Source organism: Rhinatrema bivittatum, chromosome 13, assembly GCF_901001135.1.
Source record: "Rhinatrema bivittatum chromosome 13, aRhiBiv1.1, whole genome shotgun sequence".
In the NCBI taxonomy this organism is placed as follows: domain Eukaryota; kingdom Metazoa; phylum Chordata; class Amphibia; order Gymnophiona; family Rhinatrematidae; genus Rhinatrema; species Rhinatrema bivittatum.
Window position 1 is genome coordinate 2,504,564 of NC_042627.1, and position 14,213 is coordinate 2,518,776.

At 53.7% G+C, this 14,213-nt stretch overlaps 1 protein-coding gene across 2 annotated transcripts in view; it reads right to left on the bottom strand.

Moving 5' to 3' along the window:
• The window catches only part of RNF20 (ring finger protein 20), a 62,342-nt gene that overhangs the window by 14,898 nt on the left and 33,231 nt on the right, over nt 1-14,213 (bottom strand). For both annotated transcript variants that reach the window (XM_029574892.1, XM_029574891.1), the window contains 4 exons: nt 8,322-8,471; nt 3,499-3,711; nt 3,115-3,240; nt 2,495-2,635 (listed from right to left, as the gene is read on the bottom strand). In XM_029574892.1, the coding sequence (XP_029430752.1) occupies nt 2,495-2,635; nt 3,115-3,240; nt 3,499-3,711; nt 8,322-8,471 (630 nt within the window). The remainder of the gene's footprint in view (nt 1-2,494; nt 2,636-3,114; nt 3,241-3,498; nt 3,712-8,321; nt 8,472-14,213) is intronic.

The following is a 14,213-nucleotide window of genomic DNA, read 5'->3' on the forward strand; positions in this document are numbered from 1 at the left end:
GTGTAATCATTTGTAATTTATGTCGACTATCTGCCATTTTATGTCCTTACCAGTGTATGTTTTATTTACAGTGCTTTGTGAAAATTCTTGCTCCCTCCCGATGCAGCCCTCGGCGAAACACGGGACCATGTCGGGGGACGCATTCTAATCTGCTTGCTAATTTGAAATTGTGGAGTTGCCGCCTAAAAATGAATAAAAACCTCGCTGCTCTGTAGAGCTTTGCTGAATCTTATGGTTTGGACTAAATTCCTTTTCTGCACTTTTTGCTGGGATCATCCATAGATCCCCACGTTGCTTACCTATATAACAGGTGTACTCCTAGGACAGCAGGAAGTTAGTCCTCACATGAGGGTGACATCATCAGATGGAGTCCAGCACGCTACTATCCACGCGTCCAGTCTCATAAGTAGAATAGGAAAAAATAAAAACAGGCTACAGGAACCCAACTCCGCAGGGTGGTGGGTGGGTTTCCTGAGGACTAACATCCTGCTGTCCTAGGAGAACACCTGCTACAGATAAGAAACTTCGCTTTCTCCTAAAACAAGCAGGATGGTAGTCCTCACATGTGGGTGAATCCCTAGCTACAGGCTGGCCCCGAAAAATAATGAGACCAACAAAGTCCAAATAGGTACCAACAGGCACATCAACAGAGATGCTGTTGGTAACAGCGGGGACAGTCTGAACTCAAACCAGGGTCCTTAGGTTGGAAGAACTGGGTTCACAGCTGAAAGAGATACTTGAGGATAGACTGGCAGAACCTGCTATCCCGGCGGCTGTCCCTATCCAGACAATAAGGAGTTGCGAAGGTGTGGAAAGAACTCCTTGTCGCAGCCTTGCAGATCTCTACCATTGGAAGTGAGCCACAGAAGTTGCCATGGCTCTAAAAGAATGAGCAGTGACGTGGCCCCCCAGTTGCAGTCCCACCTGGACATAGCAGAAGGAAATATAGTCCACTAGCCAAGCAGAAAGAGTCTGCTTAGAATCGAGAGAGACAGAGAGCTGGGTGGACTGTCTGTGGGCTGCTGTCCGGTCTAGGTAGAAGGCTAAGGCTCTCTTACAATTGAATGTGTGCAGCGCCCTTTCCCCTTGGTTGCAATGAGGCCTAGGGAAGAAAGTAGGTAGGACGATGGATTGGTTGAAATCCTTCACCACCTTTGGCAGGAACTTCGGGTGCATGCACAGAACCACCCAGACATGGATAAACCTTGTGTAGGGTGGATAAATCACGCCGAGGAGGGGTCTGCACCTGACACCGAAATCGGTGTGGATGGCCTCAGGTTGCTGGACACGAGGAAGGAAGAGGACTCCTCTCACTGAGGGGCAAGGCGGCAAGCGCAGTGACTAACCTGAGCATGAGGACCGAGACCAGTGGCGGTACTTCTAAGATCTCCCAGGATGCTTGGCTTGGTCTTTCCCCAGTGCCGAGGATGACGATCCAGAGGTCCAGGACTTAGAAGAAACCGGTACAGGTCATTCTTCAGCGCCCTCCTCACCCGAAGGCCTTGGGGGAGGAGACACCGAAGGGACGAGGACGAGTGCTTCCCTTCGGTCCTTGAGGGTCGATGGCATCAATGCCGGAGTGGACGAATAGGACTTCTCTGATTCAAAGACTTTCTCCATCTTGTCCAGCTGGGCACGGCGACCCTTTGGGGTCATCTGAGCACACAATTTGCAGTCCCCAGGCACAGGATGCACACTTCATGTGGATCCGTTAAGGACATAGACCGGGGACACTGGGGGCATCGACCATCAGGCTCGCAGAAGACCGCAAGGACCCGAAGACTGGCGGACACCAAAGGAGAGGAAAAAAGAAAACAACTCACCACAGACGAAAACACCAACAGGTCTCTCTCAGACCCAGCGCAGGAAAGAAGTGGAAAAAAAACCCCACACACTTTGTGGAACGTTTCCCACAAAAAAAGAGCACGAGCTCCACCACCATGAGACGGTAGCTCCACAGAAAAGAACAGACTGAAGAGAGACCCCCACATAGACGCATGGACAGTGGCATGCTGGGTATGCTCAGTGTGCCTGTCAAAGTTTCTAGAAACTTTGACAGAATTTTTCCGTGCCGGGCTCCATCTGATGTCACTCACATGTGAGGCTTGTCCTAGGAGAAAACGTTTTTGTGTATGCGTTTATGTGCAGTTTTCTTGGGAGGGGGGTCTATAGCTTGCATCAGATTCTCAAAAAAGGCTAAGAACCACTGCCTTAGCCAAACGATGCCAAGATTACATGTGACTGACCTATGAGGCGGGAGATGTCACTGCAGTGAGAGCCTCTGCATCTTCACTTGCTTTTCAATGAAAGAGGAGCTTGAAGTGAACACACAGCATCACTTGTTTACTTTATTAAATGTAATATACCATCTTTCCATGATAAATCAAAGTCCTGAATGAAAGTGAGAGAAGGGGTGAGGACTGGGGTGTTTTGGGGGTAACACCTTCTTGTACCAGCACTCACTTAAGAGGGAGGAGTGAAGTAAGCCCTGTACCTGTGCTCGCTTGTAGTTGAAGGTGTCCTTTTCCTTTGAAACGCTGTTTTCCACGATCTCCTCCCGAATATCGTGCAGCTTCTTCTGCGCCAGCTCCAGCTGTGCCTTCAGCTCATCTGCCTGCTGTGCAGCTTCGAGTGCCTGCCAGTGAAATCAAAGCAAAGAATAAATAGTTCATCCCAAACCGAGCACAAATGCTAACTTGTCTTACTGTGAATGCCCTTCATTTTAGCAGCTTCTGCCGGTTCTGACTGCAGTGTCAGTACTGGGAACACAGCCAGAATCCCTCAGTGAGAGCAGTTGCTGTAAAGGGATATTTCCTATGAACCTTATGCAATCACCTCCCTAAAACAAAGGGCACTGCAGCACAGGAAGTTTATAAAAACAAAGAAAATGGGAGAAAATGTGGTACTTTTGCACTCTCTCAACATCCCTGTTGCTAACTCATGGAAATAAAAACTTCTCTCTTTCTCTATTATGTTTCCTCCCTGATCCTCCCCTGGAATATAATGCAAGTTTTTGAGGAGTGCACGGACTCACTGATCCTTGGGAGTTGGCCATCAAGGCATGGTGAAGATAAGGGTGTTAACACTAGGCATAGCCCTGTCAGGGGCACTCACCTTGCGCTTGTTCATTTCCAGGGCCTGGGTGCGCAGTGCCAGCTCCTTCTCCCCGGTGCTGATGTTATTCTGCAGTAGGTGCTCCTTCTCCTCCAGTTTTCTCACCACTTGCAGCTGTGCATCCACCTGCAGTCAGCAAAAGGTTTGAACGAGGGAGGGCAGAATGTGAAAGGAGAGAAAGGAAATAGCACAGAACAAAATTAAAAGGTACATGAATTTTCTCATCTCTTGAATTTTCTAAGGCAGACTTATCTCCTCAATAATTTGCTCTTTTCATTCATAACTCCTTATTCCATCTTCTCACAACCATCACCCATCCTCCACTCCATCTCTTACATGTCAACGCCCAGCACTATGATCCCCCTTCCCTCAGAGTGCACGTACCTGAGTTTTGAGGGTCAGGACCTGCTCTGCCAGCTCCTCCTTCTCTTCTTTCAGCAGTTTGTGGATCTGGTTGGACTTGATGCGTTCTGACATCAGCTTGAAGTTGGCATCGTCCTTCTCCCGCAGCTGCTGCATAAGCCGAATATTCTGCTCCTGCATGTCCTCGAAGGCCTGCCCTGTGACATCCATCTCGGAAAGCAGTGCCTCCTCCTCCTGGCAGATCAGAGAATGAGGTGGCACATAAGGACAGTCTGCCCCATGCCGTAGACCCCAGTAGATCTTTGGCTTTTTAACCACAACTGGAGATCCTCTGTGCTTACTCCAGCCTTTCCTGAATGCCATTACTGTTTTTGTCTCCATCACTTCCAATGGAACACTATCCCATGCATCCACAATCCTTTCCCTGCCAAAATATTTTCTGACGTTATTCCCGAGTCTATCCCCTTGGATCCTCTTTGTTCTCAGCTTACCTTTCCACAGGAAAATGCTTGTTTCTTGTACAATACAGGAAAATTGGTTCTTGCCTGCTAATTTTCGTTCCACAGTACCACAGATCAGTCCAGACTCCTGGGTTTTGCCTCCCTGCCAGCAGATCGAGACAGAGAAAGTTTCACAGACACTGTTCATAACCCAGTCTGCCACCTGCAGTCCCTCACTACTGACCTGTACCCAAGCCAAGATAACAGCAACAACCATAAATTTTGTAAGCAAACTTCTAAGCAAACTCCTCCCCTCCAACAAGCTAGAAGAACTTGTTTCCTAAATTTATCATAGTGATCAGCACTGAAAATCTCCAACAACTCGCATTATATACAAACAACAGTACAAGCGGCAGACTCTCCCCCCACTGAATGGGCAGATCTCTGGTACTCTGATCTGTGGTACTACAGGAATGAAAATTAGCAGGAAAGAACCAATTTTCCTTTCCCTGTACAAACCCAGATCAGCCCAGACTCCTGGGATGTACCTAAGCTCCCCTTAACTTGGGAGGGATCTGGAGTGTTCTGCTCAAAGAACACTCTCACTAAAGCACATGGAAGCTGGATCCCCGACATCCAAGCAATAATGCCTAGCAAAAGAGGCAACAACTTCCCAGTAGCCACCCAACAAATTTCATGCTGAGACACCTGTTGTGACTCAGCCCAAGAGGATCCGTACTGCCTTGCGACGGAATAGGGGAAGGAATGCCTTGAGAGCCAGGCTTACTACTCGAGCTTCCAATCGCTTGATGTGCCAGTGAGATTGGATTGGGGACCAGTAGCCTTGGGTAGACTGGGTCTGGCACACCGCTCCCCAACCGGAGAGACTGGCGTCCGTCGTGACAACAATCCACTGAGGAGTCTATAGAGACACTCCTTTCATTAAGTGGGCAGGCGAGAGCCACCATTGTAGCTCAGCAACAGTAGACTCTGACAGCAGGAGAGGCATCTGAAATTGTTCCGACACCGGCTTCCAGCAGGATAGTAACGCTTTCTGTAACGGACGCATATGCGCAAAAGTCCAAGGGACCAGATCGATAGTGGAGGCCATGGAGCCCAACACCTGAAGGTAATTCCAGGCCGTGGGTAGCGGGAGAGAGAGAAACGAGCGCACTTGGTCCCTGAGCTTGGACACTCGTGAGTCTGGGAGAAAGACTTTGCCGACTCGGGTGTTGAAGCGCGCTCCCAAGAATTCCAGAGTCTGAGAAGGCTGAAGCTTGTTCTTGGGAAAATTGATGATTCTTCTGACACCTTTTTTTTTTTTTTTTTTAACAGAGGTTCAGGTTCCAGGAGCAAAGGCCCATTGGTAGACCAGAAAAGAGCCAGACCACTGGCTACATCAGTAACCTTTCGCCAAATTTTAGCAACACAGCCCAGGACAAACTGTATAAAAGGAATACTTCTCCACCGGGCTTGCAGAGCAGAACTACCAGCAGGTTCCACCGCTGTCTCTTGGGGGATGATAGATCTGGACTACCAGGTGTCCACCCCACAGACCGAGTTATCAGAAGGGTCACCAACCCCCTGCTTGTCTGCCTCAAACCAGGGGGAATGGCCCCACCAGACCTCACAACCCCCTGGAAGGATCCAGAAATTTTCTTGTCTTAATTTTTTATTTTTTTTCTCTCTCTCCAGACTGCAGGTTTTATACCATCTACCATCTGCTGGAGACAGAGAAATACTGAGGGACTGCAGGTGGAACCTCTACCATCTGCTGGAGACAGAGAAATACTGAGGGACTGCAGGTGGAACCTCTACCATCCGCTGGAGACAGAGAAATACTGAGGGACTGCAGGTGGAACCTCTACCATCCGCTGGAGACAGAGAAATACTGAGGGACTGCAGGTGGAACCTCTACCATCTGCTGGAGACAGAGAAATACTGAGGGACTGCAGGTGGAACCTCTACCATCTGCTGGAGACAGAGAAATACTGAGGGACTGCAGGTGGCACACTGGGTTATGTAGCAGTGTCACAGAAACTCTCTCTGTTTCCACCTGCTGGGAGGGAGGCAAAACCTAAGATTCTGGACTGATCTGGGTTTGTACAAGGAAATATACTTTTGAGATCTCAATATTACGATCATATCCTCCTTTCCCTCTTTGAAGGGTCTCATCTCACAGAGCCTGTGATGGCAATTCTTCACCATTTTGGCAGTCCTTCTTTACACTTGTCTCGATTCAGTAAATACCCTCTACGAGGTACTCAAGGTTCCCTGACATCCCTTGACTATGAGAGACTCCAGAGTCCTCTTCAGAGCCAGGTATCACTGTATATTCAGGATACCAGTTTCTGATCAGGAGGGGGCCCAGAAGCTGCATATTCAAGGCGAGTGGGCTTCAAGGGGGTGTGCATTTGACTTGGATGCAGATCAGAAGGTGCATATTTAGAGTGGTTTAGAAAGTCAATGTGCATATTTAGGATGAAAAGGGCGTTAGATAGTGGGCATCTAATGTGAAAAGGGACTGGGTGTGTGAACGAGGAGTAGAAATCAGGCATGCCTATTTTGAGCAAGGTTAAGGATGGGGACAGCAGGATGTGCATATTTGAGCTGATGGGTTCAGAGATGTGTAATCAGGTAGAAGGGGATTGGGTGTGGTTTTCAGAATGAAAGATTTGGGCTAGGAGGAAGGAAGAGGTACGCAGTTAGGATAGGATAAAAAGGAAATGAAGTGTGCATAAGGACATCTCTTCTTCTCTGACCTCAGGGGATGGCTACATGTGCACACTAGTGGCATGTCTGGTTTGCAGGACTCCAGTCTTACAGAGAGGCTGCTGCAAACTCTGGATAGGCAAAGGGAGAGAGAAGAAATGGGAAGTAAAATAAAAGGAGCTATCAGTTACACTTAGGAATGCCAAAAAGAAGGTAAAGGTAGGATACAAAGAAGAGAGAAGGCATAAATTATAACCAAGAAAAACTAAGACAAGCAATACAACAGACACTACTCAAAAGAGAAGACTCCTTGTTGTGTGTACTGAAAATGCACGTAACTCACTAGTTTGATTTGGAAAATGATTCATAAATGATGTTCAGTAATTCAAGAAAACAATGCCACAGCTCACAAAGAGGGGAAGAAAGCACACTGGAAGAGCTAGGCTGAGGACACACCCAATATGCCTGTCAGAGCCAGACACCTGCAGACACACATACACCAGACTCTATGACAATGAGAACAGCATTAACCCATTCATACCTCCCAAAGACAGCTGCACCTCCCCATCGATAAATCAGAGAGGAGTAGGGATGTGAATCGTTTTAGGACGATTAAAATTATCGGACGATAATTTTAATATCGTCTTAAACCGTTATGGAACACAATACAATACAGATTCTAACGATTTATCGTTATAAATCGTTAGAATCGTGAGCCGGCACACTAAAACCCCCTAAAACCCACCCCCGACCCTCCCGAACCCCCCCCCCCCCAATAACTTAAATAACCTGCGGGTCCAGCGGCGGTCCAGAACGGCAGCGGTCCGGAACGGGCTCCTGCTCCTGAATCTTGTCGTCTTCAGCCGGCGCCATTTTCCAAAATGGCGCCGAAAAATGGCGGCGGCCATAGACGAAAAAGATTGGACGGCAGGAGGTCCTTCCGGACCCCCGCTGGACTTTTGGCAAGTCTCGTGGGGGTCAGGAGGCCCCCCACAAGCTGGCCAAAAGTTCCTGGAGGTCCAGCGGGGGTCAGGGAGCGATTTCCCGCCGCGAATCGTTTTCGTACAGAAAATGGCGCCGGCAGGAGATCGACTGCAGGAGGTCGTTCAGCGAGGGTTCCGGCGCCTCGCTGAACGACCTCCTGCAGTCGATCTCCTGCCGGCGCCATTTTCCGTACGAAAACGATTCGCGGCGGGAAATCGCTCCCTGACCCCCGCTGGACCTCCAGGAACTTTTGGCCAGCTTGTGGGGGGGCCTCCTGACCCCCACGAGACTTGCCAAAAGTCCAGCGGGGGTCCGGAAGGACCTCCTGCCGTCCAATCTTTTTCGTCTATGGCCGCCGCCATTTTTCGGCGCCATTTTGGAAAATGGCGCCGGCTGAAGACGACAAGATTCAGGAGCAGGAGCCCGTTCCGGACCGCCGCTGGACCCGCAGGCTATTTAAGTTATTTGGGGGGGGGTTCGGGAGGGTGGGGGATTTAATTTAAAGGGTCGGGGGTGGGTTTTAGGGGGTTTTAATGTGCCGGTTTTTCGCTTTTTCGATTTTTTTAACGATTTTTCACGATATTTTACCCCCCCAAACGGCAACAATACGATTCCCTCCCCCTCCCAGCCGAAATCGATCGTTAAGACGATCGAGGACACGATTCACATCCCTAGAGAGGAGCGCCAGCTTTACTATTGCTCTCTCACCTGCTTGGCCATAGCCAGCTTCTTTTGTAGATACTCAATCTGTTCCTCCACCACGCGAATCTTTCGCAGGGCATCCTCGTCTGCCATCTTCTTGCTTTCCTTCTTCTCCTTTTCCTCTAGCTCTTTCAACCTCTGCCGCAACTCTTCTAGCTGAGAAGATAGTAAGGGACCAGAGGAAGAGATCATTACTGACAAAGAGCAATCAGCCACACATCCTACTGCAGCAGATATATATATCTATCTATCTCTATCTTTAGAGATAGAGATATAGATATAGATATCACAGCAAGCCATGGGAGGACATGGTATCACCACCATGACAAATTCTGTTCCTGCAGCAAAAAGCATGGAGTCACTACTAGTGAGAAGAAGCTAGACCTTACACATTACAGCATCCTCACAACGGGTGCATGCCAAAGAAGAAAGGCAGGGCCTAGCGGTTAGAGAAGAAAATTATTCCTTACCTGCTAATTTTCGTTCCTGTAGTACCATGGATCAGTCCAGACAGTGGGTTATGTCCCCAATCCAGCAGATGGAGTCAGCCAAAGCTTTGAGGGGGCGTCACCAGGAGTGCTACTACCCCCTCTGCAGGAGTTCAGTATCGAGAATATCCAAGCCCGAGTAAAAACAAGAACCCCCATATTGGATCAAGTTTAATGAACGGCAACAATCAGCCGTAGAACCCTTCCCACCAACGGGTGGGGGGACAAAAGGTCAGCGTGTCAACCCCAAAACAGAACTGTGACAAAACAGGGAAGAACTGAGCAATCATGAGAGACAGAAAATACTACCGTCCCGTATGAGAAAAACCCCGTCGAGCAGGAATAGGACCCAAATGCGGTGGGCGTCTGGACTGATCCATGGTACTACAGGAACGAAAATTAGCAGGTAAGGAATAATTTTCTTTTCCCTGTACGTACCTGGATCAGTCCAGACAGTGGGATGTACCCAAGCGTCCCTAAACCGGGTGGGGTCCTGCGAGACCCGCTCGTAGAACCTGCTCACCAAAGTGTCCAAAGACCGAGGAAGCGAGGTGAAGACGATAGTGTCTGGAGAACGTGTGTAACGACTTCCAGGTGGCTGCCCTACAGATTTCTTGAGAGGAGACCGAGCGGGTCTCCGCCCAAGAGGCCGCCTGAGAGCGTGTAGAATGCGCAACAATACCGGGCGGGGGAGTCCGTCCCACCCCAATGTAGGAAGCGGCAATGCCAGCCTTCAACCATCTGGCAATGGTCGTCTTCGTGGCCTGAGCTCCCTTCCGAGGGCCGGACCAGAGGACGAAGAGATGGTCAGAAGTCCGGAAATCATTCGTAGCCTCCAGATAGAGGTGCAGGGTGCGCTTGACGTCCAGAAGCCGGAGAGACCTCGGTTCCGAGGAGGAGAAGGAAGGGAGCTCCACCGTCTGATTCACATGGAACGCGGACACCACCTTCGGGAGAAAGGAGGGAACAGTGCGAATCGAAACCCCGGAGTCCGAGAACCGGAGGTAGGGTTCCCTGCACGACAGGGCCTGCAGCTCCGAGATGCGCCGAGCGGAGCAGATAGCCACCAGAAACACCGTCTTGAGAGTGAGATCCTTGATCGTCGCATTCCGCAGTGGTTCAAACGGAGGTCCAGACATGGCCCGTAGCACCAGGTTGAGACTCCAGGAAGGACAAGGATTCCGCACCGGAGGCCGCATGTGTTTGACCCCTTTGAGAAAACGGAGAATATCCGGGTGTTGTAGCCGGGATCCCCCGTCCCGCAGGAGCGAGCCAAGGGCGGCCACCTGAACCCGGAGAGAGTTGTATGCAAGCCCCTTGTCCACCCCTGCTTGCAGGAACTGAAGTATCTGAGGAACCGAAGCCTCAGCGGGACTCGTGTTCAGGCCGGCACACCACAGCTCGAACACCTTCCAGACTCGCACATAGGCTACCGACGTCGAAGTCTTCCGAGAACGCAGCAGTGTTGAGACTACCGCCTCCTGGTAGCCCCGGCGCCGGAGGCGGCGCCTCTCAAAAGCCAGGCCGCAAGACAGAAGAGTTCTGCCTGGTCGAAAAATACCGGGCCTTGGTGAAGGAGGCGGGGGAGATGTCCTAGACGGATGGGTCCGTCGATCACCAGTTGGATCAGGTCCGCAAACCAAGGTCGTCTTGGCCACTCCGGGGCGACGAAGATCACCGGTCCCTGGTGGACCTCTACGCGGCGGAGTAGTCTTCCCACCAGTGGCCACGGCGGGAACGCGTAAAGGAGCAGGTTGGCCGGCCACGGGAGTACGAGAGCGTCCACGCCCTCCGCTCCCCGCTCTCTCCGGCGGCTGAAGAACCGGGGAGCCTTGGTGTTTCGTGCGGACGCCATGAGGTCGAGGTGGGGGATCCCCACCGCCGAACGAGCAGCTGCATCGCCTCGGAGAGGGACCATTCCCCGGGGTCCAAAAACTGACGGCTGAGGTAATCGGCCTGGATGTTGTCCACGCCCGCGATGTGCGAGGCCGCCAGACGGGCCAGATGCCGCTCCGCCCACTGCATCAGCATCTCTGTTTCGAGCGCGACCTGCGGACTGCGGGTGCCGCCCTGCCGGTTGATATAGGCCACCGTTGTCGCATTGTCCGATAAGATCCTGACCTCCCGGTTCTGGAGGAGAGGCAGGAAGTGCTGGAGCGCTAATCTGACCGCTCTGGTCTCCAGTAGATTGATGGACCACTTTGATTCCTCCGAGGACCACGTTCCTTGCGTGGCGCTGCGGTCGCAGACCGCTCCCCAGCCTACAAGACTGGCGTCGGTGGTTACCACGACCCAATTTGGCAGATCGAGAGACACGCCGCGGGCCAAATTCTCCGGATTCATCCACCAGGTCAGACTGTTTCTGGCAAACAGCGGTAGGGGAAGGAGCACCTGGTAGTCCTGCGAAAGCGGCTTCCAGCGGGATAGAAGCGCTCTCTGTAGAGGCCTGAGGTGCGCAAATGCCCAAGGGACCATGTCGATGGTGGAACCCATCACCCCTAGGAGCTGCAGGTAGTCCCAGGAGGTGGGAACCGATAACGCAGAAAACCGTTGTATGTGTTCCCGTAGAGCTTGCGCCTTGTCCTGGCGTAGAAAGACCGCGCCCACACGGGTGTCGAAGGTCGCCCCCAGGAAATCCAAGCGCTGCGAGGGCACCAGGGAGCTCTTGGAAAAGTTCACCACCCATCCTAGGGACTGCAGAAACTCTATGACTCTGGCCACCGCCTCCTGTCCATGCCGAAAAGACTTCGCTCGAATGAGCCAATCGTCCAGGTAAGGATGAACTAGGATCCCCTCCTTCCGCAAGGCAGCCGCTACCACCACCATGATCTTGGTGAAAGTGCGCGGAGCCGTTGCCAGCCCGAACGGGAGAGCCACAAACTGGAAATGTTGATCCAGGATCTTGAACCGTAGCAGACAATGATGCTCCCGGCGAATGGGGATGTGGAGGTAGGCCTCCGTCAGGTCCAAGGAGGCCAGGAATTCCCCCCGATGCACCGCCGCGATCACGGACCGCAGCGTTTCCATGCGGAACCGAACCACCCGAAGTGATTTGTTGACTTCTTTCAAGTCCAGAATGGGCCGGTAGGAACCGTCCTTCTTTGGCACCACGAAGTAGATGGAATAATGGCCCGAGCCCACCTCTCCGAAGGGCACGGGCGCAATGGCGCCTATCTCCCAAAGTCTGTCCAGGGTCAACTGCACCGCCTGTCGCTTGGTGTCCGAGCCGCAAGGGGAGAATATGAACCGTCCCTTTGGAGCGTGTACAAACTCCAACGCGTAACCTTGTCCGATGGTGTCCAAGACCCACTGATCCGAGGTGATTCGCGCCCACTCCTCGTAGAAGAACGCCAGTCGCCCCCCGATCCTGGGGACGGCGGAGTGGGCGAGCTGAACATCATTGCGAGGATTTGGGCGGAGGTTGTCCAGCTGCGGGGGCGGGACGCGCGGGGCGGCGCCCGCGAAAGGAGCGAGACCAGGGCTGAGACCTGGGGGCAGAGGGCCTGGTTGCCGCCGGTCTGTAGTTCCGGTAGCGCCGTTGCGCCCTGGCTCTGGTCCGAGAGGACGGAAAAGTCCTGGTGGAACGATACCTGTCCTCCGGCAGGCGATGAACCGCATTTTCCCCCAGCGTCTTGATGATTTGATCCAAATCCTCCCCGAACAGGAACTTGCCCCTGAAGGGCAGGGAGCCCAGGCTCGACTTGGAGGATGTGTCCGCCGCCCAGTTGCGGAGCCATAGAAGGCGCCGTGCCGCTACCACCGAGGCCATGGAGCGGGCGAGGACCCGAAACAGGTCATAGGAGGCGTCAGCGCCATAAGCAACCGCCGCTTCCAGTCTATCCGCCTGGGCGGCCTCCCCAGCCGGTAGGACCTGAGAGGTGAGCAGTTGTTGAACCCAGAGAAGGCAGGCCCGCTGAACCAGCGAGCTACACATCACCGCTCGCAAGCCTACCGCGGAGACCTCGAAGACCCGCTTGAGGAAGACCTCCAACTTGCGATCTTGTGCGTCTCGTAAGGCCGCACCCCCTGTCACTGGGATGGTTGTCCTCTTCGTGACCGCTGTCACCGCGGAGTCCACTTTCGGTACCTTGATGAGATCGAGAAAATCGTCCGGCAGTGGGTAGAGCCTCTCCATGGTCCGGCTGCCCTTGAAGGAAGCTTCCGGGGCATCCCACTCCCCGGTGAGAAGCTGGAGGAAAGAATCATGAATGGGAAAAGCCCGAGCCCTCGGCCTCCGGGCTGCCAAGACCGGATCCCCCTTCCTAGAGGAAGTGACCACAGCGGGCGCTACGGGCGCGGGCGGCTCCGGTGGTGGATCGAGGTCCAATTCCTTAATAACCTGTGGCAGGAGGTCCTCCAGCTCTTCCCTCTGGAACAGACGCAGCGTGTGCGGATCATCACCTTCTGAAGTGGAGTCCCCTTGACCCGGGTCTGCCGGATCCGATCCAGGGGAACCTGGTCCTGTGCCCGCAGTCCCCGAGCTTCCCGGGAGCCGGGCGCGAGCGGGAGGGAGGGGGGCCCCCACACCCGCCGGAGCGGGGGGGGCCGGGGGAGGCAGAGGGGCCCCCGCAGGTAGGGAGGGCCGCGGTATCTTGTGTGGAGGAGGCCCCGTGGGAGGCTCAAGGCTCTGCAGATATGCCGTGTGCAGCAAAAGTATAAACTCTGGGGAAAACCCCTGTCTCCCGGAGGGGGGCTCCGAGGGGGGGGCCCCCGGTGGGACTGTCTCCGGGTCCGATTCGGGGAGTAAATGTGGCGGGGACTCCCCCGCATCCCCGGTCCCAAGCGCCGTCTGTTCCCCTTCAGGGGGTGCAGAGTGTAAAATGGCCGCCGTTCCCGCCAGGAATGGGGGAGGGGCCGGCCCCCGCCGCCCGGGCAGACCTGCTAAGCGGGGGAAATCGATGAGGGGCCGCGAGGTGCCCTCCCCCCCGGGGAGACACCTCGCACAAATGCCCTCCCTCGAGATCCGCGAGCCCAGCTCGCCGCAAGCAGAGCAGCGCTCTGGCCGCGGCATCGGGGCTGAGCAGGAAAAACAGGCCCGGCAGAATAAACCACCCGGCAGAGCCTCGGGGGGGGCCGAGAACGGAAGCGCCGCTGCGGGAGGGGGCCCGGACGGCCTGCACAACCCGAAAGGAAGAAAAACGGCACCGCGGGGGGGCCTCCTGGCCGCGCGACCCGCCGACGACGCTCTCCCTGCCTGCCTCTGCAGCCCACGAGGAGCCGCGAAAATGGCCGCGGGCAAGGGAGAGAAAACGCGGAGGGGCCGGTCCTAATGTCCTCCGCGAGCCCCTCCGTCGAAGATCAGCTGCAAGCAAGGAGAAAAGTAAAGGCAAAACAACACTTACCTACCCCGCTCGCAAGGAGAGAAGAAGAAGAGAGAGCAAGACAAACACCGAGGGAAGCCACGCCTCCC